Source organism: Diplotaxodon limnothrissa, linkage group LG2, assembly GCF_057381915.1.
Source record: "Diplotaxodon limnothrissa isolate DT_005_m linkage group LG2, D_limnothrissa_male_GT1.1, whole genome shotgun sequence".
Taxonomy (NCBI): Eukaryota; Metazoa; Chordata; class Actinopteri; order Cichliformes; family Cichlidae; genus Diplotaxodon; species Diplotaxodon limnothrissa.
In genome coordinates this window covers 5,740,092-5,767,774 of record NC_140597.1, presented here as the reverse complement: position 1 = coordinate 5,767,774, position 27,683 = coordinate 5,740,092, and the positions used below count along the sequence as shown (strand labels likewise).

At 40.2% G+C, this 27,683-nt stretch overlaps 1 protein-coding gene across 1 annotated transcript in view; it reads left to right on the top strand.

Annotated features, from left to right (window-relative positions):
- Positions 1–27,683, top strand: part of LOC146638128 (teneurin-3) — a 122,678-nt gene that overhangs the window by 68,146 nt on the left and 26,849 nt on the right. Inside the window, exons 7-18 of the mRNA XM_085366195.1 lie at positions 3,336–3,543; positions 4,626–4,727; positions 5,755–5,949; positions 7,047–7,247; positions 14,152–14,337; positions 16,982–17,002; positions 17,497–17,520; positions 18,672–18,818; positions 19,356–19,572; positions 24,131–24,250; positions 26,104–26,365; positions 27,318–27,585. Coding sequence (XP_085222321.1) covers positions 3,336–3,543; positions 4,626–4,727; positions 5,755–5,949; positions 7,047–7,247; positions 14,152–14,337; positions 16,982–17,002; positions 17,497–17,520; positions 18,672–18,818; positions 19,356–19,572; positions 24,131–24,250; positions 26,104–26,365; positions 27,318–27,585 — 1,951 coding nt within the window. The remainder of the gene's footprint in view (positions 1–3,335; positions 3,544–4,625; positions 4,728–5,754; positions 5,950–7,046; positions 7,248–14,151; positions 14,338–16,981; positions 17,003–17,496; positions 17,521–18,671; positions 18,819–19,355; positions 19,573–24,130; positions 24,251–26,103; positions 26,366–27,317; positions 27,586–27,683) is intronic.

The window sequence follows — 27,683 nt, the reverse complement described above, 5'->3', positions numbered from 1 at the left end:
TTTTGCTTATATCTACTGAAGAGAGTTGTGGTGGCAGGATTTAGAAATTTGATTGCATTTTCTATTATCTGTGGAAGCCATTTCACTGTGTCCTAAAGAAGATGTGGGTGAAACTGACAGATTAAATTCAGATTACATAAGGGTTGTTTTTTTTTTCCTTTGCTTTACTTCTATATGAATATGGGGGCTTTTGCAAATTAGAACTCGGTGTAGTTCAATTTTCTGCTCTCAGGTTTGATTTGCCCATGTGTGTGGGCATGCACAGCTTTCACTTCCACTAAATGGCTGCCATTTGCAAATTGAAGTGTTTCCAAAATGTCTGATGTGTCACTTGAATGGCATTTCTGGGTATCTGAATGTCCAGTGTCTAGTGATGGTGATGGAAGCACTCAGACAATGGCTATTTTCCACCACACTTGACAGCAAAAGCTCTTAGCTTCACCTTCTTGACATTCTCTCTTAGTAAAGATGGGCTTCACTCAAGTGAAGACAGTTAGGGCCACTCTTGATGGAAGAGAGTCCAATGCAAGTGACAATAGGTGAGCTGGATTGCACTTTCAAGGTGGAAAAAAAGGTAGCCCAACAAAATCAAAGACCAAAGGGTACTAATTAACAAGACACTACTTTTATGTCTCGAGCAATTGTTGCACTGACACTCAAGCTTGTCAATGGTGGGCACTGTGTCCATTGTTCCAAATTACGTTCTATTCAGGTACTGGGGGCACAAATCAATGCATTTACTTAACTGAGCATGAAAGACCCCAATGAGAGATATTGACTGTTCGTCGTATTCACAGCTTGGAAGACAAGACTGCATTTAAGTGCAACAGCCTTTCCACCTTTCTCAAATATAGAGTTCTTCCATCTGCTATTGAGTGTCTCTCTGTGCTGATACAAACCAGAAGTTGGGAGGAACAAACTTTCCTTTTTTCTTTTTTTCTTCTTAGCAATTTGTACTCTGTTGTACGACTACAGCTTGTCCACTCAATCTAAAGGCATTCACCGCCTCTGAGCATTCCTCCTCTGTCCATGGGGCATCCAGCAGTCTCTTCACGCTTGGTCTCTTGACTGTTACTCACCCGTATTGTTGGATTGAGATGAGTTGGGGAGGGGGCCTTTCACACAAGCTAGTCGAGATGTATGCACTTGGCCGGGGAGTTTAGGGTTTCTGGGATGAACTGTTTTATTACTTCTCCCTCAAGTCAACAACACAAAGAAGTCAACTTCCGCCAGGTTAATATCCCTACCCTGCCCCCCTGCTCTGCTCAGAACGCTTTAAATCACAGCATTGACTCTTCCTGCCCCTCGCTTAATGCTCTCTTCTCAGTCGTTTGCAAGTCAACTAAAAGGTCGCCTGGGCCTTTGAGTTTGTCACATTCCTGAGCACTAAATCCTGTTTTAATTCACCTTTTGTCCCCATTCTTAATCCATTTGGACATTTGTTGTGTTTCCGTGAGACAGAATATTCCATAGGTCCTCGATTATAAGTGTCTTTTTTTATCGCCCTTAATGTGGATTACAAAAGAATGTTAAAATTATTTGTAAATTCAGTTATTACTGAAATCAAATGATGAAGTGTTGACTTCCAGCTGAAATAAACGGAACATTTGTGGTCAAATTTTATAAACGTATGTGTCTGAATTTTCCCTTTAAAAGTGCTTCAGCTGTGGTGTCAGTCAGAAATCAATGGCTTAAACAGTTCATCAAAGCCCTCTGCAAACAGCCTCATCGCTGGATTTGAATTGGAGCTCTTTAAAAACAGCTACTGTGCCAATCTGTATGCATCCCACTCCTAAGAAATCCACAGACTCTGTTCCAGCCTGAGCCTTTCACTATAGGCTCAGTGCATCTGTGTCGCTAACAACTGCGTTAGCCAGGGGATCTGCTGTCTTCATCAGATGTACTCCTCTGCAGCCTGTAGCATGTTTGGGGATTTTTGTGTTACACTGTTTTCTGCTGCAGAGCTCTGTGTACCTTGCAGCTTCAGTCAAAATGAGGCTCAGGTGTCGAGCAGGTGCAGTGAGACCAGATGTACCAATTTACTCATTGGCAGGAATAACTCGTTACTCCTTGTTTACCCTTTAAATCAGTGTTTGTTTGGAGCTAATATATCGATATGCTGCTAAATTCCTCACATATAACAATAAAAAAGAAAACGCCTGAGGTCACCGTGTCTTTAAGTTGCATTTGTTCTCATTCACTAGCACAGTGCCTGTTCAGGGAGAGCCCAGGGCATTTTCTGTCCCTAAAATGTACACATTTTTCCTAAATGGCTGTTCGGGCAGTCTGCTGTTGTGAAAGCTAACAGATACATGTATCATGTTAAAAAAGGGAAGGAAAAAAGTTACTAAACACAGCACAAGAACATAAAATGAGATTAATGCCAATTAATGCACTTGCTAAATAATCAAACACAGACTCACCTTGCAAGAAAAAGCTACGTCAAATCAAATTATATGTGGTCATAAATGTTCATATTATAATCTCTTGCAGTCAGCGTTGGTTCTTTAGACATCTCACAGTAAAGTACTGTGTAACAAATATTTTAATCAAACTAATCACTCATCCAAATGATACCAAACTTGACAGTGCACAAGCATTGCAAAACGAATCATTGATTAGACTGATTCTTTTAATGATTTGCATCTACATTCTACTGTTTATGATATCCAATGCTGATTTGCATTCAGTACAGTGGATGGTTATTTCATGGGAATAATCTTGGAATCCATATGGTTATTTCTTAGCAATCTACAGATATCAAAAGAAAATTAGCAGGACCATTATCATCAATGATGTCGGTTTTCACTGCCTGCCAATCGAGTCTACTGACTTAAATTTGAAGAAACTGTGTAAAATGTGTATAGACGTGATTGAGAAACATGGTATTTATTTATATTCTGGACAGGTGCTCCTGAACTGAATAAATGAGAATTTTTACTATCACCATTATTACATTATCAATGTTAATTTAGCAGATTGTAATAAACACATTGCCAGCCTGTCTGTAAATTCACTCCCACCCGACGTAACAATATATTTTTGGAACATTTCTGAGCATTTGCCCTAGAGCCATATCAGCTCTATCAGTATTCAAACACCTCTCCAAACCACATCTATCAACTCCAAATAGCTTTCACTGAAAAATCAACATTTATTATACTCTGAATATTTGCTGTGTACACGAACCTGTGCATGCAAAGCATTCAATATTTAAAAAGATCAAAACTTTTTGAAAACTCTCTCTCTCTCCTTTACTGTCTGATTTAATTAGGCTGACATTAAAGGTCCATCTTTTGCATCTGCTGGAATCTGTTCTGGCTTTTGTTTTGCAGTATGACTTTGTCGAGCTACTGGACGGCAGTCGGCTTATCGCCAAAGAGCATCGGGCTCTGAGTGAACCGGACACAAGGGCCCGCTCAGACCCAGTTGCCGTCCACCAAGCCGGATTCATCCAGTACCTGGACTCAGGAGTGTGGCACTTTGCGTTTTATAATGACGGACGGAACGTGGAGACCGTGTCCTATAACACCATCATCCAAGGTATGAGGACACACATCTGCTATGAGAATGAGTGCAGTTGAAATAGTGCGTAATAACATGTTCAGAAGACTTTAATTTAGCTGTGCCTGCATGAACAAACACTTAGATATTTGGAAAATCTGGCTGCCACACAAACATGCTGAGCTTTTTAAACTTTGAGAAAGCAAGGAGGCAGATCTGGGCTTCCGTTGGAGGGTAGTGGATTATTGTGCTCAACACTATAATGCAAGACCATACACAGCATTGATCCTTCCCTCCTAACAACCTCTTCAGTGTTCTGAAGTCTGTGAAATTTCCTTGTGGGTTTTGCGGTAGGAAAAACACTGAGGTTGAGTTAACGTTTTTTTCTTTTTCTATTTCCTTCGGGGGTTCCATTGATCTGGCCCTACAAATATAAAGGTATTGACGTGTGAGGTCAAAATTGCCTGGGTCCGACGCTAGCTCAATGAACATCCAATACAAGCTAGAGTAATAACAAAAAAGTTTGCCCCCTTAACGCAGATCAAAATGAGGGTCCCAGTCTTTTGGGGGTGCCTTTTATGAGCGATGGTCTGTTGAATGAACACAAGATCTGTCTGTAGGATATGTCAGATTAACTTCAACTCGGAGAGGATTTGAGTTGTAAACACTCAGGAGATTGCATTGCTTGTGTGGGCATGATCAGTCATTCAAGGGTTTGGGGTGGTGGTGAAGCGTTAGAGGAAATAAGAAAAAGGAAATTGTGTCAAGGAAATACATTTGTTGTAATTTGAAATGCCTTTGTGGCTTTTACTTAACATGGCTTACATGGGAACAATTGGTCTGCAGAATAGTGTTATGGAGGCTTAGACCTTATTCAGACATGGACAAATAGTTGTAAATGTATGCCATGACTGATACAAGCACTGCAGATAAGAGATGCTTAGAAATTCTAAATTAATGCAGGGGGGATAAAAGAAAAATTGCTGGCTTGGCTGGTTTGCAGTATTTCACACATTTTTACAGTTGTCAAATGTTGTATTAAAGAGGAAATTTAGATTTGTTGTAATGTGACAATCTGATGAGTTATTAATTGTTGGAATTACATGCTGCTGTACCCACAGAATCGGTGACAGAGTGCACACACAACTGCTATGGGAACGGGGAGTGTATGGCAGGATCGTGTCACTGTTTCCCAGGATTCATAGGACCATATTGTTCCAGAGGTAATTGCTCAGCGTCTTTATTCATCTTAAAGGGTCAGTTCAGCTAAATTAAAAACAAACAAAGACAACTATATATATGTGTGCTTTAGAAAATTGGATTGCCATAATATAACTGAAGTAAATACACTTTTGTTTTTATAATGGTATGTTTGTCAGTTGGTAGGTTTCCAGCAGTCTCAAACTAGAAATGCAGAATTTGCTGTTTAGACAGTTTAAAGAGACTCCAGTGGATATATTCATGCATTGCTTGTCCACCAGAAAGAACAGCTCAAATATAATATTTGCTTATGTATTGTACAGGCCTTTTCTGTGTGTAGGTCTATCTATCTAGCTATCTGTGACCTGCTCCTGTAAGACTGAGGTGCTTCCTGTTCTGATTCTTGATACGATTTGTGTTCTGGCTTTTGGTCATCACAGGCTATAACTGTACTTGCACTTAATTGTTGCAGTTTCACATTATTGACAACTAACTCCAGCATCTTCATGACTTTCCATTTGGAACCATGCAGATGTTCCTGCTTCCCAGATCAATTTGCTTAAAAAAAAAAGAAAAAGTGATATATAGTTACGGACAGAAGGTCCTGAGTTCAATTCCACCACCTGCTTTCTGTGTGGATAGTGCTCTCCAGGTACTCCAGCTTCCCCCCACTGTCTAAAGTGCAAACAGCTGTCTGTCTCTAAAGATAAGAGGAAGAGACTGGATGGAGAAATAGATACATTTTTAACTACAAGTTCAGTTTAAAACAAGTGCACAATCGATACGTGAATACGAAGTTGTATCTGGGAACATAATTTGCCTACCAACCACTCTAAAGACTCGAGGAAGTTTTCATTCTCTTGGCTGTTTTTTTGGCAAGCTAAGCCTGCGGGCTTGCTTGCTTTACTTTTAAATTATAGACAAAAAAGGGTATCAGATTTCTCATGTAACTGCAAATCTACAGTATTTCTGATGTTTTTCCCATCTACATTAGATGAAAAACAAAAAACAATACAGAATGATAAAAATGTACCTGATGTCTTTCTTCAGCCGCCTGTCCAGTGTTGTGCAGCGGTAACGGCCAGTACACCAGGGGGCGCTGTCAGTGCTACAGCGGCTGGAAAGGCACCGAGTGTGACGTTCCTGCGTCCCAGTGTATTGATCCTCAGTGCGGGGGACATGGGCTCTGTGTTGCTGGAAACTGTGCGTGCAACACAGGACACAAAGGAACCAACTGTGAACAAGGTAACCTGAAAATAAGAATTCATCCCTCCGGATTCAAAGCAGCAAGATGCAACATATTCCTGTGTGAAGCTCGGGGGGAATCGACACAGTCCATTGGTGAAACAATTGGTGTTTTCGACTCCACCAAGCAGATAATGCTTTGGATGTCGTTATTGATACGGGTTGTATGAATTAACTCCCTCTTAGTGTTTCGAACACATCAGGGTACAAGCTGGAACAGATTGAGCAGAGTCTATTGATGCAGTCACCTATTGGAAGGCTCCACAGATGAAGACACTTGTTAAAATCAATCAGTCAATGGCATCTGTTCCTCTGCTTACTAAGGAAGTGCTCCTTCTTCTCTCTTGTCAAGCTCTTTCACCTCCCCCGTTCACTTCAGTACTTCAGTGCATTCAACTTTATTGATCTCCACGCAGACAAAAAGCAATTATAAGCTCAGATTTACAGCTTACAGGAGCTTTTGACCTTACATGTAAAATGCTATTAAGTTCTTTAATGAATATACTGTGGTTTTCTTTGAAGTGAAACAATATGGGAAGGAAACATTTATGGGAGGAAGCTGCTTTTGTAGCTCCAAGTAAGGGCTCCAGTTTGACAAATTGGCAAATAATCATTATCAGCGTCCGAGTAGATATAGAAATGCACGGCGCAATCAGAAAAACGTTGCAGGAAATTATCCCTTGTTAGTAATGGGTTGATTATGTTGGTCATAATTGCCAATTATTAACCTAGATCAGCAAGTTGGTCTGCAAATTGTTAATAGTAATTGATTGTATCTGTCTAGACACTAATTGTGCTGCTTTTCCTATCGCCTGTAATGGAGCATAATTATGCTGCCAGTATGTTGGAAGCACCCTATAATATACCGTAGAGGAGCTGGTTGAACATAGGGTGGAAAATTACTACTGGCCACCACCAAACCCTGCAAAAAATTTCAGCTGCGCCTCACCAGCCATCATCTGGCACTCAAGTATTTCCACTCTAAAATGATTTTTGGCTGGTAGCAGACTCAAAGTGGCCAGGGTAAATAAGTAGGGTTATATCCAATCTAAAAGTGGTAAACTGACATTGCTGTCACACTTGCTGTGTGTCCTCAGTGGACTGTGTGGACCCGACGTGCTCTGGTCACGGAGCCTGTCATCATGGCGAGTGCCACTGTAACCCAGGCTGGGGAGGGATCAGTTGTGAGATCCTGAAGAGCACTTGTCCAGAGCAGTGCTCCAGTCACGGCACCTTCAACACCGACTCGGGAACCTGCATCTGCGAGGCGAACTGGACAGGTGCCGACTGCTCCATAGGTCAGAACGCTTTTTCGCTTTCTTTCCACCTCCTAAAGCTATCGTGTGTGGGGTTTATGATTTTAGGTTATGTAATAATTATTATTTTCAAAGTCATTAAAGAATAATTCTATTTAATAATTCATTTTAATTAATAGTTTGCTCAGTGAAACCTTAATGTGATGAAAAACGGTGACACACACATACCTTATGGTCAAGAAGAAATCTGTGAATTGGAGCTAAATATGAAATGAATAAAAACGTATCACACTGGATCTCAGCAAGACCATTTACCTTGAAAGGTGACACACTATTTAATACCGTTCTATTTCGTTCCTTTGCTTTCCTGTCAACCGACTAATTGAGCTTCAGCTTTAACTTGATTTTCATTAATATAATGACAGAAGTTTGCCTAGTTTGTGTCGCAGCTCTGCTTTTGGTCTTTTTCATATTTTAGGCACCTTTTCAAATTCTACACATTTGCCAAAATAGAATTAAAGCAAGTTGGTGTTAAATCTGTAGTCTTTTATTGTATTTGTCTGTCGCATTGCTGATTAGTGCAGGGTTGTTCCACAAACAAGTCAATGCAGACAGTGCAGCGAGATCTATAGTATTTTTTTTTTCACTTTTTTGTGGAAGAAGTTTCTCTAACGAGTAATTGGTACCACATTTCTCTGCGTGTATTCCAAATAAACTCCCCCTCTTGCTGTGCACAGACACCGGGTATCGTAAACAGCAGATGTATAAGCCTTTATTACCGGTTTTAAGTTGAAATAAAAGCTGTCTCACACAGTGCGGTGCATCTACTTCTGATTATCTTATTAAGAAACCTAAGCAACAATTATTTAAATTTTGAATAGAAATTAAAAAAAGGAATTAGAAGAGAAATTTGTGTGATTTATGATTTGATCTTTAATAATTTACAAAAAAAAACAAAAAACGACACAATTTGAGGTAATTTATCACTGATGTTTTTGAAATATCATTAAAAGAACATTGAAGAACAATTTGTTTTCCTAAATGAATATGCCACGTTTTGGAATGAACATTTTTAAATCAGTCATAAATCAGTGTTTCTCAGCTTTCTCACACATAAAGCACAAAGGAAACAAAATTATTCATTTGTTGAGTTCCACTGAATCATAGCCTGGGACTGCACCAACAGATAATGATGAATAGGAGTTTGGCTGACTGACATTTCTCATCTGAAGAGCCATGAATACATGTTGCTTTGGTGTTTTATGAGCACTGCTGTTGGTTACACCTTTTTTATACCACCCCGTTTCTTGTTTATTTTCACAATACAACATTTTCAACTAAAGACAGTATGTTTTATGATGAGGAAGCGTTCCCAAATGGGCAAATGGGAATAACAATACCAAATGTCTGTTTACATGACACAAGCACTCTAAAATATCTGAAAAAACCCCCCAAATCTCAGCTGTTTACCAAGTGAAAGTAAGAAAGTAATTTCACCTGACTCCAGGAAACAAACTCGACACAAAGGCTTTGTTGGATATAAGGAGACAAATAATGACATGAGTCACTCATGTTTGGACATAAGTCTAGACTGAAATCTGTCCTAGTTCTGCTAAGTTCATGCTTTGCTTTTCTTCCTAAACTTTCTTTGTTAAAAAACCTACAAAACCAGCATATGACTTTGCTTAAATTGGATTACCAGATCTGATGTTATGGGTTTTGATTTGCTTACCAGTTTGAACCTAAATGATTTTTTTTTTTTTTTAAAAAGGAAAAAAAGGCAACTGCCTCATTTTGTCACAGGCTGAATAACTCAAACTGCCGATGTGATCACGCCGTCAAAGTTGTGTAGTGAACACTTGTAGCATGTGCAGATTATAAACGCAGCATATGTTCAGAACAAAAGCGTCGACTCCACGCTACTTTTCCTTGACCTGGCATATGTTCTTCTTGAAGAACAACACAAATGTATTTTTAACATCATAAATGCAATGTAGTTTTGCTGCAGCTTTAGGTTTATTTTCGAGGAGATGAGAACAATTAGTATTCCCAGCTGCTCACAGCACACCCTTTTCATTTGTTACCAGGTTTGCATTCAGGCGGTTTATCTCTCGACACAGGTAGGTGACATGATAGTTCAAAGGCTGGCCCCTCCCATCTGTTATCTGTGCGTGAGATGTAGATGATTTATTTGCAGTTCCCTACACTATTTCTCTGTGCGTTAAAACCAGAGAAAAACACATGCTGAGTCAAACAATTAAAACCAGAAAGTTGGAGTTTGTTTCAGTCAGTATAAAAGGCTGTTGAATATATTACTTTTGGCTGAACTTCAAGCAGAAATTAAAGCATAAGAAGGCTGGATGGTACGTTTGAGATGCCTGTGCAGGCTTTTTGAAGCAGCATGTTGCCAGTTTGGTTGGCACTCAAGAAAAAAAAAAAAAAGGAATTTTGTTGGTGAAAAAAATTTCTTCTTTTCTTTTGTGTCTCACTTTATTTTCTGTTTTTGAAAGAGAAGTCATTTGTTATTCTATTAAACCTTTTGACATTTCAAACACAATCCTCTCACTCAGCAAGATATCTCAGGCTTGTCAATAGTGAGGGTGGCCTCAGTGCGGTCCACAACTTAGGGAGTTTACTCACCTGGGTGGGTGGAGAATTCCTTCGTAATTAATGCTGCGGTTCTTCTTTAATTAAATAAACTTTAATTAACAAGCGCGTAGCATGAATCGACCGCCCACAACCTCTCAGTCAGGGGCATGTTAAAGGCAGATAAACACTTTTGGACTAATGAAAAATTGATTGCATAGATTCTATGGGAAGGAGGTATTCCTTTGGAATTGAATGACTCCTCTCCAGAGGCACACTTAATATTCTACAGTGTCGGCTCAGCTTAATCAGAACCATCCAAGGTCCGTCAATCGAAGAAAAACTCTATTCAGAATGCTGGAACAGAGAGTTAAAAGAGCCTCAGTAAAGGGGATGAACATAGGAAAAGCAGCAGGGGTGGATTGGTTTTAAAAACAAAAAAAACCATGAACATCTAAGACTTGTTACATTTTGGGCAGCAGAATGAAGCTGGCTAATTTGCTTTCACTGACAGCTATACCAAGTTTTAAAAAAGCACCTAACTTTTTCGTCATGCGGCTCTAAATTTTCTATAGCATTTATAGTCACTTAGAATTTGAGGACATACTTGAGCTTCTTTCGTCTCGCACACTGACGGCTATTGTCACAGCAGAAAGCTTTATGGCTCTTCTGTTCGAAAGCTTTGATAGAAGCTCTTAGTTCCAGGAAATCAACATTTCTTATTCCCAGACAAGAGCAGCCACAGATTGTTGAGCATTAGCTTTAGCCTCGTACAGACTGATTTACTTACCACCCATGGATTCAATCATTTGAATTTTGTAAAGATAACACAGATTTATAACAGCTGCTCAGTTTTTTTTCAGAACTCCATACTTGAAGACATGCTGATCTAACATTTTATAAGAACCCACTTAAATCCATAACCCTCGCCTCAGTCTGCCAAGACGCCATGCAAATGAGTGTTCGTAATATGTAAAACCTTAAAAGTGGTTGTTTTGGAAGTTTTTGGATACACAGTAATTGCAGTGTTTCATTGTTCAATGCTTTTATGGTGATGACAGGCTTTGTTTCATTTGATGGTAACCACACTTGTAAAAAAAAAACAGTTTGTGAAATAATTAGAATTTTAAAAAAATAGTTACAGGAGCTACAGCAAAAGCAAGAAATTAACTGTTGATTGTGCGCGTGCTGGAAAGAAATGTCCTTTTATTACGATACTGTCATGAACATTAGTTTTACTGAAAATGACCCTTCTGTTTTTCTTTTCCGTCCTCTTTCTTTCTCCCTTTCCTATCCCTCACTCGTGTCTGTTCCGTCTGTAACAACTGAAAATAAAATAAAATAAATAATAAAAACAAAGGTCGATCAAATGGACCAATACGGCAATGCCACGATGATCCATTTGGCAAAGTAAATCCATTGGGTATCCTTGTTGGTCTTCAGACAACAATTCTGATGGCTAAAGAACCAAATGGGATAGGCAAAAAAAATAAATAAATAAAGTTTTACTGAAAATGGGAGAAAGATGTTATTGAGAAATAAATTTCCTATCAGCTAGATGTCGAATGAGTCATACGTTATTAATAAGAAGACCAAGTGCTTATTTTTATATACCTATAAAGAGTCTATAAGTGATTATTTTATACACTTTGCTATCTAAAGAAGTAGCACAAGCAACTTCTCGGGTTAAGGGGAAAAAAAGAGAAAAGTCCAAGGTGCCCATTTCTTCCAAATGCAACTTGTTTTGGGCTCGGAAAGCAGATAAACCTTCATAGACTTCCGTGTTAAAAGGCCAAACTTGAGAGAAGAAGAAAAGCAGGTTTACAGCCTGGTACAAAAGAAAGAAGTTTATTTTATGGGATTATTTTCCTATGTATTATCCGCTGGTTAAGTCTGACGTCATTTCCAGGTCCAAAGACTCCTTTGGTTCCCAAAATCAAACACTCAGGGGCGGGTAAAAGTTAAAAACAGTCTGAATTCTTTCAGCTCCAACAAAATAATCAGTGTGGCTGTTCTCCCAGGTTTTTCAATAAAGTTTAACATCCAAGAAGCTATGAAAACAGGATTTACAAAGTTTAGTGGAGTTGGAACTTTGCAAGAAGTTAGCTCTTTAGTTTCCCGCTAAAGATGATAGAATATTTTCTGATTGAAGTATTTCGGGGAAAAAACAACAACAAAAATGGCTTTTCTATCATTATGGACATAAACAGAAATGCAAAAATAAATAACAACGACATTTGAAGAGTTCGAATCCACTTAACGGCTACCCTGAGGTACCCCTGAGCAAGGTACCGTCCCTACACACTGCTCCCCGGGCACCTGCTTAGTGGGCTGCCCACTGCTTCACTGAGTGAATGGGTCAAATGCAGAGAAAAACAAGTAATTTCCCCATGGGGATCAATAAAGTATCCATTATTATTATTATTATTATTATTATTATATAATTAATTTTTTCCCTTAGTAAAAGGTTTTGTTGAGGGTAAACGGGCAAAGCCAAACATGAAGCAAGAAAAATGCTGAAAACAGAGAAAAAACCTCAAAAAACCGTTAATAGAACGTCTAAGATCACATCCACAACACGAGGATGGTTTTGAATATATTGATGTGTTGTTTGAATTACTGTGGAAAAAGTCATGATCCAAAGCTTAATATCAACGGTGAAGCGCAGGATAGTCGAAGAGCACCTGCTATGGTTGACTTTTGACAGCAGTACAGTATGTCAAACATTCACACAACCAATAGAAACACAGAATGACCATAGCAGGCTCTGTAATAGACAGAAATTCCATATTACAGGCATAGCGCAGCAGCCAGTGCAACCATAATTTCCGACTTGGTCAACCTAGCGGTCGGCGCACAGCATGTCGCTTTTTGTGTGAAACGGCCCTGATTTTTTTCTGAAGCATCCACATAGTCATAGAAAATGATTCTTTCTATTAAATAAAACAGCATTACGACACGTTAAAAAGACTGCAGCCTCTGTGGATGCAGCAGGATCTTGGACCACGAAACATGATTGATACAGCACTGCTTAACAAGCGAGAGGGGCTTCTCTGAAAGACAGGTGGTGGTTTGACAGACGGCTAATTTGAGTCACTGAACTGGAGCTATCCTCCATGTTTGTAGTGTTTGATCCTTTTAGCACATTTTAAATTTAATTATGTTACAAATTTTACGTTTTTTGTGGACAGTTATTTAAGATCGTGCTAGAGGTCTCGCTGTTTTTTTTCTCTTCGTATTTCTTTGTTTTTTTGTCAATCAGTGAATTTCTAGCATTATTTATCCATCCATCCACTTGCTTCCACTCGCCCTTACGACAGATGGCATGTTATTATTTATGTTGGTGCTAATTAGCAGGTACTTATCTGTGAGATGCATCCATATAGTGTATGAATGCACCCTGCTAGCCTTAGCTGATAACTTGGCACTCTACCCTTTCGTCTGGCTCCAGACTACAACATGGCAACTCCCCAAATACCGAACTCAGAGATTCAAAATGGTGCAAACAAATGGCTGAATCTTATGTTTTCAGAGCTTTTTCTTTGTTTCTTTGTTTCTTTGTTTGTCTGCACCTTGCTGAGAGGCGAAAGGAATGTGGGAGGTGTGGCCAACACGAGTGCTCCAATGGGACATACAGAATATTTGAATGTTATAACCTTTAATTTTTCATTTCTTCAGTGTGCATTTGAACTAGTTTCAGTACACCCCGTGCATATTGCAGTGTACAGTCGTTTAAAGGCTACATGGGAAACATAGGATTTTCACCTGGATCCATAAAAGTGATCATGTCATATGTCAAGATTAATATGATAAATTGTAGATGAAGAAATATTATTTTTTCTTACCACTCAGTCTGCATTTTGGTAAAGTAGCAGCAGGATAAAACTTAAAAGGACATTTTTTCTATGCAAATTATTCTTTTTTTTATGTCTGTCGTGCATTCCAGTCTACACTCTTTTTAAAAAGAATTGTTTCCACAACAAGTCCACTGAGATCCATATCGCACAAGAAAGCAGCAAAGGCCTGACATTTCCCGTGTATAACGATGCGTCTTAAACATTCTTTTAACAGATAGCAGTAATTTTGACTCTTTAGATGAAATAGTGTCAGACATTGAAGTAGTTGCCTTGCAGTGTCGGGATTTTTCTTGCACGGTTTTTATGTCTTGTTTACAGTTAAACTTATTGGCCCACTTTAACTGAGGAAGCTCACACTTAGCAAACATCAGAGCGTTTTTTTTCTGCGTCGGCAGATGCATCTATTCAGCATACAAAAATACACGAGTCTAGAAGGGAGGGGGAAAAAGGACTTTTCAAGGAACAGAAGCTACATGTCTCCATGGCTCTTTGTTTTGCGACAGAGGTGTGTGTGGTGGACTGTGGCCCCCACGGCTCCTGCATAAGTGGTGTGTGTCACTGCGAGGAAGGCTGGACAGGACCAGAATGTGAGCAGAGGGACTGTCACCCACGCTGCATCGACCACGGAGTCTGCCGAGAGGGCAAGTGTGACTGCCACCAGGGCTGGACGGGTGAACACTGCACCATCGGTGAGCCATGGTGACACATACAGTAACGTACACCTACACACCCTTGACAGAAGGGCACAAACTGCAGAGGAAATTCATTTATGGGCAGATTTAAAAGGGCAGCTCTGGAGTGTGAATGTCAGTATTTTCAGCGCAGCTTCAAGCATCAGGCACAGATTGTGGTACTGCTGTCGCTGCTTACCTTTTCAATACAACTACCTTAGCATGGCAAGTGATGAGTAGTTTTTGATGATATTCACAGAGCTTAGAGGTAAACAACTGCGTCTTGCAATCCAATTTTCAGAGATCACTGAACCAAACACTGTATCCATGATCTTTATCCTTATCTTCCTTTTTTTTAAATGTTTATTTATATATTTATATATCTTCTAAACATTTCTGTGTCTTATAACATTTCTTCTAAATGTCTGTCAGACACAGTCAGCGTTGGAGGGTAACTCAAAAAGATTTACTCTGCTACATGTTTATTACGGATTTTTAACATCAGTTTATCAAACCTGTCGCATTTTTGAAACTATATAAGACCTTTTTGTCTCAATAACTAACCAGATGCAATAACAAAGCACTTCTCGTGTAAATATTTAGGTGCTGGAGAATAATCCAAATTTTATGGTATAAACACTTTTACAATAATTACTGAGCATTTTAGTGTCAGATTTTCCTTCAGAGTGACTCTATTTACACGGTCTTGCTGCTTTTTCAGTAAAAGCTTTGAGTGCTTCCACCCCCACTAGCTTCGGTGACTATACTGAACATAATAGCACCATTTTTCAATGTATTCATTCCGTTCATTGTTATTAATTTGATGAATTTTATTATTTATTTTTAAAAAAATTTTGTTGGCTGCTGATCCTTTTGGCCACCAGCTTCTGTTCAACAAATCTATTTGTCTTTTACCTGCTGTCAAATATTGTGGTGAGTATAAATGTACTGGAGGTGGATTAAAACTAGAATTAAACCTTGGAAACAGAGAGAAACTTGACAAAATGAATTTCTGTTACAAGGTTGCCAGTTTTGCTTTTAAATCAAGATGTAACGAAACATTTTCCAAGTTTAAAAAAAGAAGCGCCGGGATCTTACGCACAGATGTTATCTCGTCTCTTTAGAGAGAAGAAAAAAAATCTTCTTGCGACGCCGTATTACAATTAACTTTGTAATTTAGAGCATCGGTTTAGATATTCAACCTTTCGCCTGCTGAAGTGACGCCTCTTTTAGTGAGTCAAGGGCAGGTATTTAGGGAGCCAAAAAGCCACGGGTAGGCCTCTTTGGAATATCATTTTCCTGAAATGGCAGTGCTTCACCTGGCATTAATGAGGATAATGAGTTCTGAGATGTCACTTCCTATTGACCTTTAACTCAAGCTTCCTTCACACCTTACCCTTTGTCAAAGGTCCTGTAGTTAAACCTTGACCCGCCGCTTCAAGCAGCATTCCCCCAAGTGTAATTTCCAACCTCTCAATGCCGACACATTCTCTCTGAAACAAAGATCTAGCACTCCAAACTCTTGAACCCTAATTATGTATTTACAAGTTCTCTCATCAGCAATCCCGCTGTCCACAGCGCATATCCATCTCCAAGGGGAGACGAGATTGCAGTGAGGGAGTTGTTGGAGGGGTCACATTCCTGATCTTATTAATCTTTCCCTCCTAAGCGCCGACTGTGCATCATCCATTTTCGCTTTCTTTCCTTCCTTCTGTTTAAGGTTCCCAGCAGGAAAGTAACTCCTTGCTTTGGATGCAGGGTCAATGAATAGGCAGTGCGTTACCTTTTCTTGGACGACTGGGAGCCTATTTTGTCTTTCAAACCCTGAATAACTGCCATTTGCACAAAGCGTCTTTTAATCACATAACATGGTCAGAGTCTGAATAGAGGACTTCCTTGGCCATTGTATTGTCACATGGATCTAGATCCTGTTTCATATGCAAGGCTTAACCCATTGTCGCTGCTTTCTCAGTACTGCAGTTTTCCGCTAAGGTGTTTTTGATTTGTCTTTGTGTGCTGCTGGTTCGTTGGCACGCTGTTGTTAAAATCGCTGAAGGAGAGATGATGGGGGAAAAAAAGTATAGTATTCTGCTTCATGATGCATTCATGTTGGAATGAGGCTGAGCCTATACTCCTGACAAGCAGACAGTAAAATGTTTTGAAGCAGACCCAGATGAAACTGGCTCATACACTCTGACAACAAAGAGTGTTATAACACACAGATATAAAGAGAAACAGTGCGCTCGCCGTTATTTTAGACCATCTTTCTATGGCAAAGTAAATCAGCTGGAGAGTTTTAAAATGAATATTTCACTGGGAACATATTGCCGAATTCTTTTATGTTGCTTCCTGTAGACAGAATACAAATCATTATCGGCATCTATAATTCTGATTAATCACTTAGTGCTTTAATTAACATCTACACTCACTTTTTAAATGCTAGATGTTTCCTCTTGATGTAGCAAAACTGTGGATCCATCCCTCTAAATATGCTGCTTCTCTTTCTTCTTCTTCTCTTACATAAATGTCCTACTTGTCAGTTTTCCCCCCTATTTACATATCTTTAACTAACTTTTTCTTATGTCCATTCTCTTTTCTATTTTATGTTTGTGTGCCTGCCTGTCTGTCTCTTTGCAACTCCGTCTTGGCTTACATGTATTAGCCCTGGATTCAAGAGTATCAGGTAACAAAACAAAAAAAAAAAAACACTTTACACTTGAAAATTATACACTTCACTCTAGATATTTTTTTCTGAGCCAGCTGAACACCTTTATTTTGCTTAAAAATGTGAACTGTGTTAGCAATGGGTGAGCTCACTGCTTCCCTCTCTTTCAGTAATATCAATAACATCCTGTCACTCATGCTTAATATTAGCTATTCGGCTCAATCACCATAACCACTGTGATACATTCAGAGGAGAGAGATTGAAATTAGAGCAGCAGCTAACACGTGGGGAGGACAGCAATAATCTTCGGGAAAACTACCTGCAAAGCTTCTTTTCCAAATATTTAAACCAAGTTGGCAGGTACATCAGCTTTATGCCAACCACGGTTTCCACTTTTTGTACTCCCTGTAAGTTACAATAAGTAAATGTGTTTGTCAGTCTTAGCTCTCTGCCACCACAGCGATAAGTAATTTTCTTTTCCAAATGTTTCCCTTTCCTCGGTTGTGTAATAGGAGCAGTCAAGATAGGATATAAAGGTAAATTGAACCACTACCCCCCCAAGGGAGATTGTCACGAACAATCCCTCCCTGCTCTTTGTCTTTCCTAGCACGGCGTATATACACCTGTTTTATGTCCAAGTCGATCATAATGTTTCTGCTGTGATCCTGCTCCCCTCGATATGTCCCCTCATTTCCTGTCCGTCCTTACCAGTCTCACACCAGACTCCACGGTCCCTTCTCCTCCCTGTCTTAATTCCCTGTGTCTGCCAGATTAAACGCCCTGAACTGGTGTGGTTTAGTCATGTTTGGGCTCCCTGTCTTCACCCTCCACTAAAAGGAATGCGATCTGGCAGCAAGTGCACTGTTTTCTGTAAATGTGGAGACTCTAGACCCTCCCTCCTCTTCTCACTCTTCTCCCTGCTATTTACATACACTTCCTCTTCCCTTTGATGTTGCTGTTACTTCACATGAGTGCTTCAAACATCTGCAATGTACTACTCCTGCTTTAATTATATTCAGGCAAAAAAAAAAAGAAAAAGCAATGAACTTCCAAGACAGTGTTTCGAGCTTCTTAAATGGGATTTGTGCAACTTTTAACTAAAATAAAAGAAGAAGAAGAGCAAGATCCTTGAAATTCTGATTCACATATAAACAAGAAAATTGTTGGGGAATTGACATTAAGAGACTGCAGTTCATTTAAAAATCACAGTGTGAGGATCCATGTAACCTTAAAAGATGCTACTTCAAAAAGAGCCATCCAGACTTTGATTTAAACACAAAATCACTGCTGTGAGCATTTGACTCAACAAGCATTCGCAGCATCTCCCACTGGCTTTTCAACAGTAAGTAAACAACTGAGATGGTTTGTTGTCCTTTTATCCCATGCATTTCCATTTATGCTGTGGTTGCACATTATAGTAAAACTCATGTGAAACGACCGTAACGCCTCACAACTCCCCACCTCCCCTGCCCCCCATCCCCAGTCCTGTTGGAGGTGTATTGTACCGTACGTTCACTTATTACTGTCTTTTTTCTTCTTTTTTTTAATCATTTTTGTCCCTCCTTCTCCTCCGTCCACTCTAAAAGCCCCTTTCGCTCTTGTCTTCTCACCCCTTCCTCGCCTTCTCATCCTGATTTCCTCGTCCTGATGCGTTTGGCTGTTTGACATATACGTGATGTGTTGACAGACGGCTGCCCCGGGCTGTGCAACAACAATGGGAGGTGCGTCCTGGATCAAAACGTCTGGCACTGCATCTGCCAGTCAGGATGGAGAGGGCTGGGATGCGATGTAGCGACCGAAACGCTCTGTTCAGATGGCAAGGATAACGAGGGAGGTAGGAAGAAGTAAAAGCTTCATACAAATTGTCTTTTTAGCCTTGGAAAAAAAACTGGTGCGTATCTCTTATTGCACCAGACAGAAAACTGGCTTTGATGTGGCTCCTCGGTGACATTGCAAACAAACAAAACAAATCAATCATACATAAAACATCACTGGAAAGAATATGCTAATGTAGAGGCAGAGCAGATTGTTAAACAGCATGCTTTAAAATATACAGTAGATCAATTATAAAGACTTGTTGGCACTATATATTAAAACTCTGCAAGCTGGATTTCTAATGAACTTCTCCTTGGCCTAATCAACACCCCAGAACTTTTGAGGTTCGCGTGTGGCGACAGACACTTCACACTCTGTGTCAGTGCAGGATCTCTGTCGGTGCTTTAATGAACTTAAGTTCATGTAAGAAGTCATCTTTGTGTATCAGAGGTGAACACAGTAATAGAGATGCTTATGTTTTCCTTCGTCAAACCCAAACATATCCAGGTCAACCGAGCTTTTCCTCCCTGTCTTGACCGCCCCTCCTGTTTTCCAGACGGGCTCATCGACTGCATGGATCCAGACTGCTGCACTCAGATTGCCTGCCAGGGTCAGACCTACTGTCGTGGCTCACCTGACCCAGCTGCCATCGCAAGCCAGAGCCAGAGTTCAGTCGCCCAGTCTTCTTCTAAGAGCTTTTATGAACGCGTCAGTTTTTTGATCGGCCCCAGTGGCAGTCACGTGATACCCAGGGATAACCCTTTCAACAGCAGGTAAGCAGCTTAATGAGTTACTGACAGCTTTTTAATTATTTGGATCCAGTTAGCTGTTTGCTGTCTCATTACCGGTAGAGAGGCACACCTGTGCAGCCCCTTGAAAATGTCGTAGGATCTCACATCTTTGTCTTTGCAGTCAAAGTGACAAGCCTGTTTACAGTCGCTTGGTTGCCACACGGTTTTATTTATTTATTCTACAAGTTGGGATTAAGTGGTTCAGGAATAAGCTTGCTCCCTGTTAAAATCAGCCCTTATGACTATAAAAACATAAGGATTAGACTGCTTAAACCCAGATAACAGGACCATGTGATTTTCCAAATTGAAAAAGGAAAGTACAGCATAATTTAATTTTTGCATCAGTGAGCTGCCCGTCACACACAGTTTGTATAACAGAGACCTGATAGAACGCTTTCTCATTTAAATCTGTTCTTCCATCAAAAAACATCAAACACGGATAATTTTGTCAAGTTATTACTGACTGAAAAAATTAGAAAAATCCTGTTGTTGCAATGTTGTACATGATGACCACTTTGATGACAATGACTCACTTCTTTAGTTCATAACTCATAAAGGTGACATTTCTGTTTTATAAGAAGGTACAGGATTGCAGAAAGTTTCCTGTAATTATTAGCCACGGTGAAAGGCAGATTTGTCAGTTGTTTGGCTGCTCACTGCTACCAACTATGATACACTGTCATGAAATTCTGTGCAGGCAGTCATTTTAACCTGGAGAATGTAAAATGGACATCACTTTGACCCTGAAAAACAGCATCACAGTTATACCCGTTTTCTACATTCTCCTCTGCTTATCCACTTCAGGGTCATGGGGGCGGGGCTAGAGCCTAGCCCATCTGTCATACGGTGAGAGGCATGGTACGCCCTGGACAGACAATCAGTGTGTTAATTGGGTAATCACCAATTAACCAAACACTGCTCAGGTCTCTGGACGCACAGAAACAAAAACTGCACACAGAAATGTTTAGTGTAACCTCGCAAAGCTGCTCAAAAACTATTCTTTTGTTTTATTATTATTTTATTTTTTTTTCCTCACATTCCTCAAGAAGTTTAGTCTTTTGGATTTCGACTCTTTGACATGCACCACTAGATATATTTACCCCACATTCTACCCACACAGATTTATTGTGCTTCTGAGACATTTTGACACTGATGGGCATAAAAGCTGAAACTTTTTGTGTTTCTCAGGACTCCTTTTATTCATTGTGACACCTTGCACTATGCCTACGTCTTTTTCTTGAGCTCGTTGCATGAATTTGATTTTTAGTGGTTTTTGTATGACTGAAAAGTTTGATGTAAAGAGCAACAAGACCTTACCTCATGATTAAAGTACTGTACAATATCTCTGTGCAAACTGAAGAGACTGTTATATTTTTCATGTAAACTTCGGTGCATTCCCACATCTGTTCAGAATCACAAGAAGAGTTTGTTTTGTGACTGATGGAGAGGAAAATGATTGCCAAACTGTGTGCAGAAGGCTTTGGGAATATTTCCGCCAATAGTTTAAAGTAATCCTTATGTAAATAGCATGCTTTACTGAAAATATAGAATGAGGCAATTCCCCACAGCCGGGTTCTCAGTAATCCTCATCCTCATTGTCTTCAGCTTAATGTCGATTTCATGTCTGGCAGTGGCATTAGCTCTCTTGCTCAAAATATTCATTTGCCTTTTTATCTCCTCATAGAAGTTAGTTTTATAGTCAAAAACAGTGTTTTAGGAGCTCTGCAAACATGCGTAGTCCTAAATTTTACAAAATTAATTACCTTTTTTTAAATCTTATCGCTACATGGCAAATACTGCATACATGAAGTACATTTTGAAAGAGTCATATAATGAAGTAGAATTTAGTAGTGACAGGGTTTGTTTGGAGACCCCTTTTTGTTTTTTAATTCATTTGAGGTTATAGCGTGAATAATTTATCCACTGCCTTTGCAGAGTATACATTATGAGAGTCTCTGAAGCACTGGAACAATGCCAGAAGAGAAGACTTTCAGCGACGGTAGTGACTGTTATGCCAAGCCGTAGAGTATCTGATGTTTAAAGGTAGAGAAATGAGACACAGCTAGAGGTCATTCATGTCCTTCTATTTTTAAGAAGCCATTGTGTTAGCCCAGAGAAAGGCAGCCGATTTCAGTGTGTGGTCAGGTTTCAGAACTCAGCAGTAAAGTTGTCCCTCGTATAGCACAGAGAATAAAACATGTGTTGTGGTGTAGTGCCCCCCCCCCATCCCCCCAACCCTCTCCCCTGCACAATAGTTCCCCAGCCATATCACATGTCCCCACACAAGTCTCCCGCTGGGTTTTGAGACGTTGTTTTTCTACCGCCAGTCTGGCACAATGACAGATAAGAATGCATGAATTATATGATTCATTTCTGGGGTTTCAGCAGGTGGTGCGACTTTGCGTTTGTTTGGTGGTTCAGTTCTTGTATCATCCGTCTGCCTCTCAAAAGATTAATAGAGTCACAGGGAAGGAAGAGGGGAACCTTCGCTGTGGCTCTTAAGTGGCCTTGTTCTTTGAGCCAGTAAATAAATGATGGGAGATGGTTGTACCAGACATGAAGCGGGAGGGAAATGAGAGGCTAAAGCTGTTGATCATCTTTCTTTCTCGCTCTCTCTCGCACACACGCTCTCACTCTCATATACGTAATGACCCGGAGATAAAGTGGCAAAATAGAACATTTTTTGCCCACCGGTGAAAAATGCAGAGGGAACGCTTTTAAAATTCTGCTCCACGGCTGAGAAATTGGAACAGCTAAATGTTGATGGAGAAATATAGTTTTGTCTTTCCCTTTAACTGTACCTTCAAACAGAGGACTACCTTAACAAATCGCTTCGCACTTAAGAATATAAAAATAAAGATTAGTGTTTGACAAGTTCTACCTGCAGGCCCAGCAGTCGTGATGAATAATGGCAGAGGATGAGGATATCTGATGCTTTAAATTATGTATGAATATTCCGTGTTTGTGATTTACAAAGCAGAAATGCACAAGAAAATGCCTTTTTTTTAGGGGAAAACAGGGAATGAACTGCTAGAGGTGCTGAACCTATTGACCAGAAGCAAATCCATTTACCAGCAGGGAAAATCTGAGTTGGGGAAACTAAATGAGTAATGCTCCCCCATGCCAGACTAACTACCACAGAGGTACCCTAAAGTGAAGCATTTAACCCCCCATCCCCACCCAACACTATAACCACCACTGCCGCTGCCATTTGCTCCAGTAACATTACAGTTTGACCAGCGGTAGAGGGTGAACTACATAAATTATAAATCTGCCACCATATGTGAACATCTGGTGACAGATTTATGTTTCCAACACATTGTTGTGTTGGAAACATAGACATAGTGTGTTCAAAAATTCTCTTTTCTTCTTTTTGAACCAAACGTATACACACATTGTTGCCCACAGACTTTAAATGAGCAAAAGCCTCCGCTTTTGACTCGTCACTGCCTAACACTGTATGTGTTCTGTATTCCAACTGCATTTTTCCTTTCACATCTAGAGTACTTATGGCTTCACCTTATAAAAAATCGCTGTGGCGATTCTGTTGTGTTGTAGAACTGCTTTTCTTTTTCAAAACCCTTCATTTTTTTCCATTTGTGACAGTTTGCCTCGAGCATTGAATTTTGTTGTTCTGAATTCCTATAAAGTGCCTTTTGACACGTCACTTGCCTGGCTTTGCAACTTCTCACATCAAGAGGATGTCTGTAACTGAGCTGAAGAGCTCATTCCAACACAATTCTTGTTGATATATTATCTTTCATCACAAGTATTACTACAGACATTTATCACGCTAGCGAACGCAAGACTTCAGTATGACACTGACAAAAGGCTCTTTTTCAGAAGCAACAGCACTTGCTGGAATAATCCCACTTGGATCACACCCTCTTCAAATACAATTTAGGGGAAATTCCAAATTCAGCAAGGTCAGATAACAATACTGTGAATATTTCACTCGTGAATCTCATTTGATAGCCTCACTGCTGGGTGTATTGTACACTTCATTTACCGAGTTGACTTTACTGAGGAGACTGATAATTTAACTGTGAATGTTGTTGGCTAGAGAAGATGCTGTGTGTTTACACTTTATTCCCACAGTTTTCTGCAATGGCCTCACAAATTGAAATGCCCTTACAGCTATACGTAGTGTGTTCAGTTGTGTCTTGTCATAACAGCACCTATTTTTATATTGCGCATTAAATGCATGAAAAAAATCTATATTTGCATTCTTGTGGAATATAAATGCTGCAATACGAGTGCAAGACGCTGCAAAATCTTAACAAGAAGCCCTCAACCGACTGATTTATGGGTCCTTAAAAGCAGTAAACAGACACAGAGAGTGGCTCTGTTAGGTGCCGTTTTCATGAGTAACGACCACTGACGTGTGTGTGTTCTTAACAATCAGTAAGTCATACCTCTTAGCTCATGCCTCGGGCAAGGGGATGACAGTTGTGAGCAGTGCTGATGCGGTGGATGCTTGTTGACACCGGCTGGCATTGTTTGTTTACTCAGCTCTTTCTGTGTTTGTTTGCCCTCACAGCCTGGCATCAGTCATCCGGGGTCAGGTCCTAACGGGAGATGGGACACCGCTGATTGGAGTCAACGTGTCTTTTCTGCACTACTCAGAGTACGGCTATACTATCACACGGCAAGATGGCATGTAAGTTAGTTTCCCCTGCTCACGTGCATCATTAGGGGCATACAACGGAAAACACAGTCATCTTTACACAACGATCAACAAGTGTACAAGCAGACACCCAGCCAGCTCAGTCTTGGGTTTTAACCTTTGCCCTGGCGAAAATATATTTGTAGCATGTCCTGCTGTCCCCAGACTCGTGTGGAAAAATCCAAGAAAAAAAGGCTGTCCAGCAGAGGAGGAATTGTCCTGGCAGTTATCCAAAATGTGCTCAAAACAAATCGAAACAGCAGCACATTGTGCCCTAGAACAATTCCTCATGCAAATGTCACAGTGGTGGAGGCCATTTTGAACCAGGCTGTTTAAAATGCATTGAATCAGCAAGGGTAGAATCAATCTGCCCACAGTGTAGTAAAACATGGGATTACTGCCTAACCTTCTCGTGCTATTACCACAGACTGGCTATTAATAATGGGAGTGCAAATACATACAAGACAAACGTATGTCACACATTTTACAGCGAGCGTTCAGCTCAGGTAGGAGCTTCATTTCGCACATGGTCGTCAGAGATTATGAACCGAGCCTTCGTTCGAATTCAACAGATAGAAACCATATTTATGTGCTGCCAATGTGGAATAAAAGACTTATTGAGTGGCAGAGAATTGTACAGCTGTTGTTATGAATCACAATCCTTGGGTCCCCAGATAGCCGAGGATTAGCTGATTTCTTCAGATATTCCGCCCTGTAACTCTTCTGACAAGGAGCGTGATAAATGGTCGGGGATAATCACACTTGGTTAGCCAACAGATCCGCTCAGTGTGTTAAGAAGGGGGGGGGGCAGCATCAAAGCCTGGCCTCTTGCAGCTGTGAGCTCCCCACTGCCCAAAGTGGAAAGAGCTTGAGAAGGAAGCTGTTTTAGGTCAGCTGCACAGCTTGGTTGTCGCTGCGTGTGCGTGTGCACGGGTCCGGGTGCGTACATGAGATGTGCGAGTATTCAAATCTCCGTGTGTGTGTGTGTGTGCCTTTGTGGATGTGGATACATACAATGTCACTACGCAGATGCTTTACCCCCTGGGTAGTGGAGCACGCTGAATATATAGAGCAGCACTTCAAAGACTCGCCTTTCATTTCCAAACCAGTAACTTTTCCCTGAGTAATGTTGTACTAATTAAACCAGTTCACCAGTGAAAACTCCCAGAACTCTGAACCAAATTCAACCATAAAGTGTCTTCTAACACCACGCTGAGTGAACATAAGTCATAAATTAGATTCAGTGAATAATAATATTATATGGAGACTGAACAGAGGGATCACTTTGATAGGGAAAACTGCCTTTGAAAAAGGGATTATCAGCCTTAACATAAATATTTACTTTGCTACTTTGAACTTGAGGAGACATTTCAAAATTATATCAGTCTAAGTTTTCGCCATCATTAGTCATTAATAAAAAACAAATCCAAGGCGATGGTGGTGATTAAATCTGGAAATGTGCTAATGCTGCTAATGAAAGGTCAGTTACTTAGTCTCGATTCCTTTGGTAAAATAACTGATTATTGCAAATATTCTTTTGGCTTTACATAAAAAATAAAGGTGTTTGGATGTTATGATGAAGTATTTGACTTGTTTTCAACGTATCATGTTTAATGGTTGTCTTTTTGACAGCTAAGAAACATGTATAGTATATAGTTCTATTGTAACGAATGGAAATGAGAGTCAAAATAATGAAAATTAAGTTCAAAGATGTAAAAGAAACCTCTAAAGATTTTACTGCAGAAGATGATTTCAGTATTTTTACATAATAAGTGCAGGTTATTCAGTTGCTGTTTCTATTTAAGCATTAAAATTCGTACGCTTCTATTTCCTTCCAACATTCGAAGGTTTGACCTCTTGGCCAACGGTGGAGCATCACTGACGCTGAGCTACGAACGAGCTCCCTTCCCCACATTGCACCGAACAGTGTGGCTGCCCTGGAACGTCTTTCATGTGATGGACACGGTGGTGATGAAGCGGGAAGAGAACGACATCCCCAGCTGTTACCTGACGGGCCTAGTCAGGCCCAACCCCGTCATCCTGGCCACACCCCTTTCCACTCTTTACAAGACCTCCCCAGAGGACAGTCCTATCATCCCAGAAACCCAGGTGAGATCCATGTCATAGAGGGGCATTGGATGGTGGTCAGTCCTAGATTTATTGGTATGACGCATTGTTTTGAATGACCTGTGTTTGAGTCCAGTATTACAGACAGCAATGCTGAAAATACACAAGCACAGAGTAACAATAATGCTGTTATCTTCCTTTCACCATGGCTTTCTTCCCTTTTTTAAACTGCGTTTTTTAAACTCTTTTTTAAAACAGATTTGCCTTACACGATGCCTTTGGGCTTTGATTGAACCGAGGCATCTCCACTAAGCCATAAATTGTCTCATAGCAACACTGATAAATTCTAAGGGTACATTGCATGGAGGTTACATGCCTCAGGATTTGGTTTGTTTCCATTTGGCCCAAATCTATGTTGTAAATCCCTAAATGTAGAAGTTGACTTTGCAGCTTTTGCTGTTTTTACTGTTTGGAACAAATTCTGTCTGTGTTACATCAGAGGGATGAAATCAAAATCATTGGACATGCTTCAACATAAGTATAGTGTCGGTATGTGAGGCAACCAGGACGAAAACGAAAAAAATAAGAATGACTTCTGTCAATTATTAGTTGAGATGTTCAAATATTTTTTTTTCCCTGAGACTTTTAATAATGAAGAATTCATTTACTGCCTGTGGAGCTCAATTTGCATTTAGAAGATTTGCAGTTTGTGGCTGGCATAAGTAAAAACTCTTCTTTAAATAGTTTGGCTTCCTAAAAAGTTCATAATGTTTGACTGCTTAGAATAAAATGTATGTATTTCTAGCAACAAACAAGGTTTTTCTGAGATGAAATTCGTTTTAATGTGACCTGGATAATAAATTGTATGTATGTTATCCTGCATTTGAACTTATTGTCATTAAATACATACGTTTGTTGCTCCTATTAACTCTGTTACTTAAGTCTACTCCATGCTGTGGCTTTGGCACTGGTCTGACTGCTAATTAAATCTTAGGTCCTTCATGAGCAAGTGGCCATACCAGGCAGTGACCTCAACCTGGTCTACCTGAGCTCCAGGGCAGCTGGCTACAAGCCCATCCTCAAGGTGCTCCTGACCCAGGACCGTCTCCCCTTTGGCCTGATGAAAGTCCACCTGATGGTGGCCATCATGGGCCGTCAGTTCCAGAAGTCTTTTCCTGCCTTCCCCGACCTTTCTTACACTTTCATCTGGGATAAAACAGACGCCTACAATCAGAAGGTCTTTGGCCTGGCGGAGGCTGTGGGTGAGTTCCTGCTGTGAAGCTGCCTACTGAAGATGTTGTGTAAGCATAAGTTCACCGCCAGATACTTGTGCTACCTTCAGGCAGTGAACCTTAGTTGA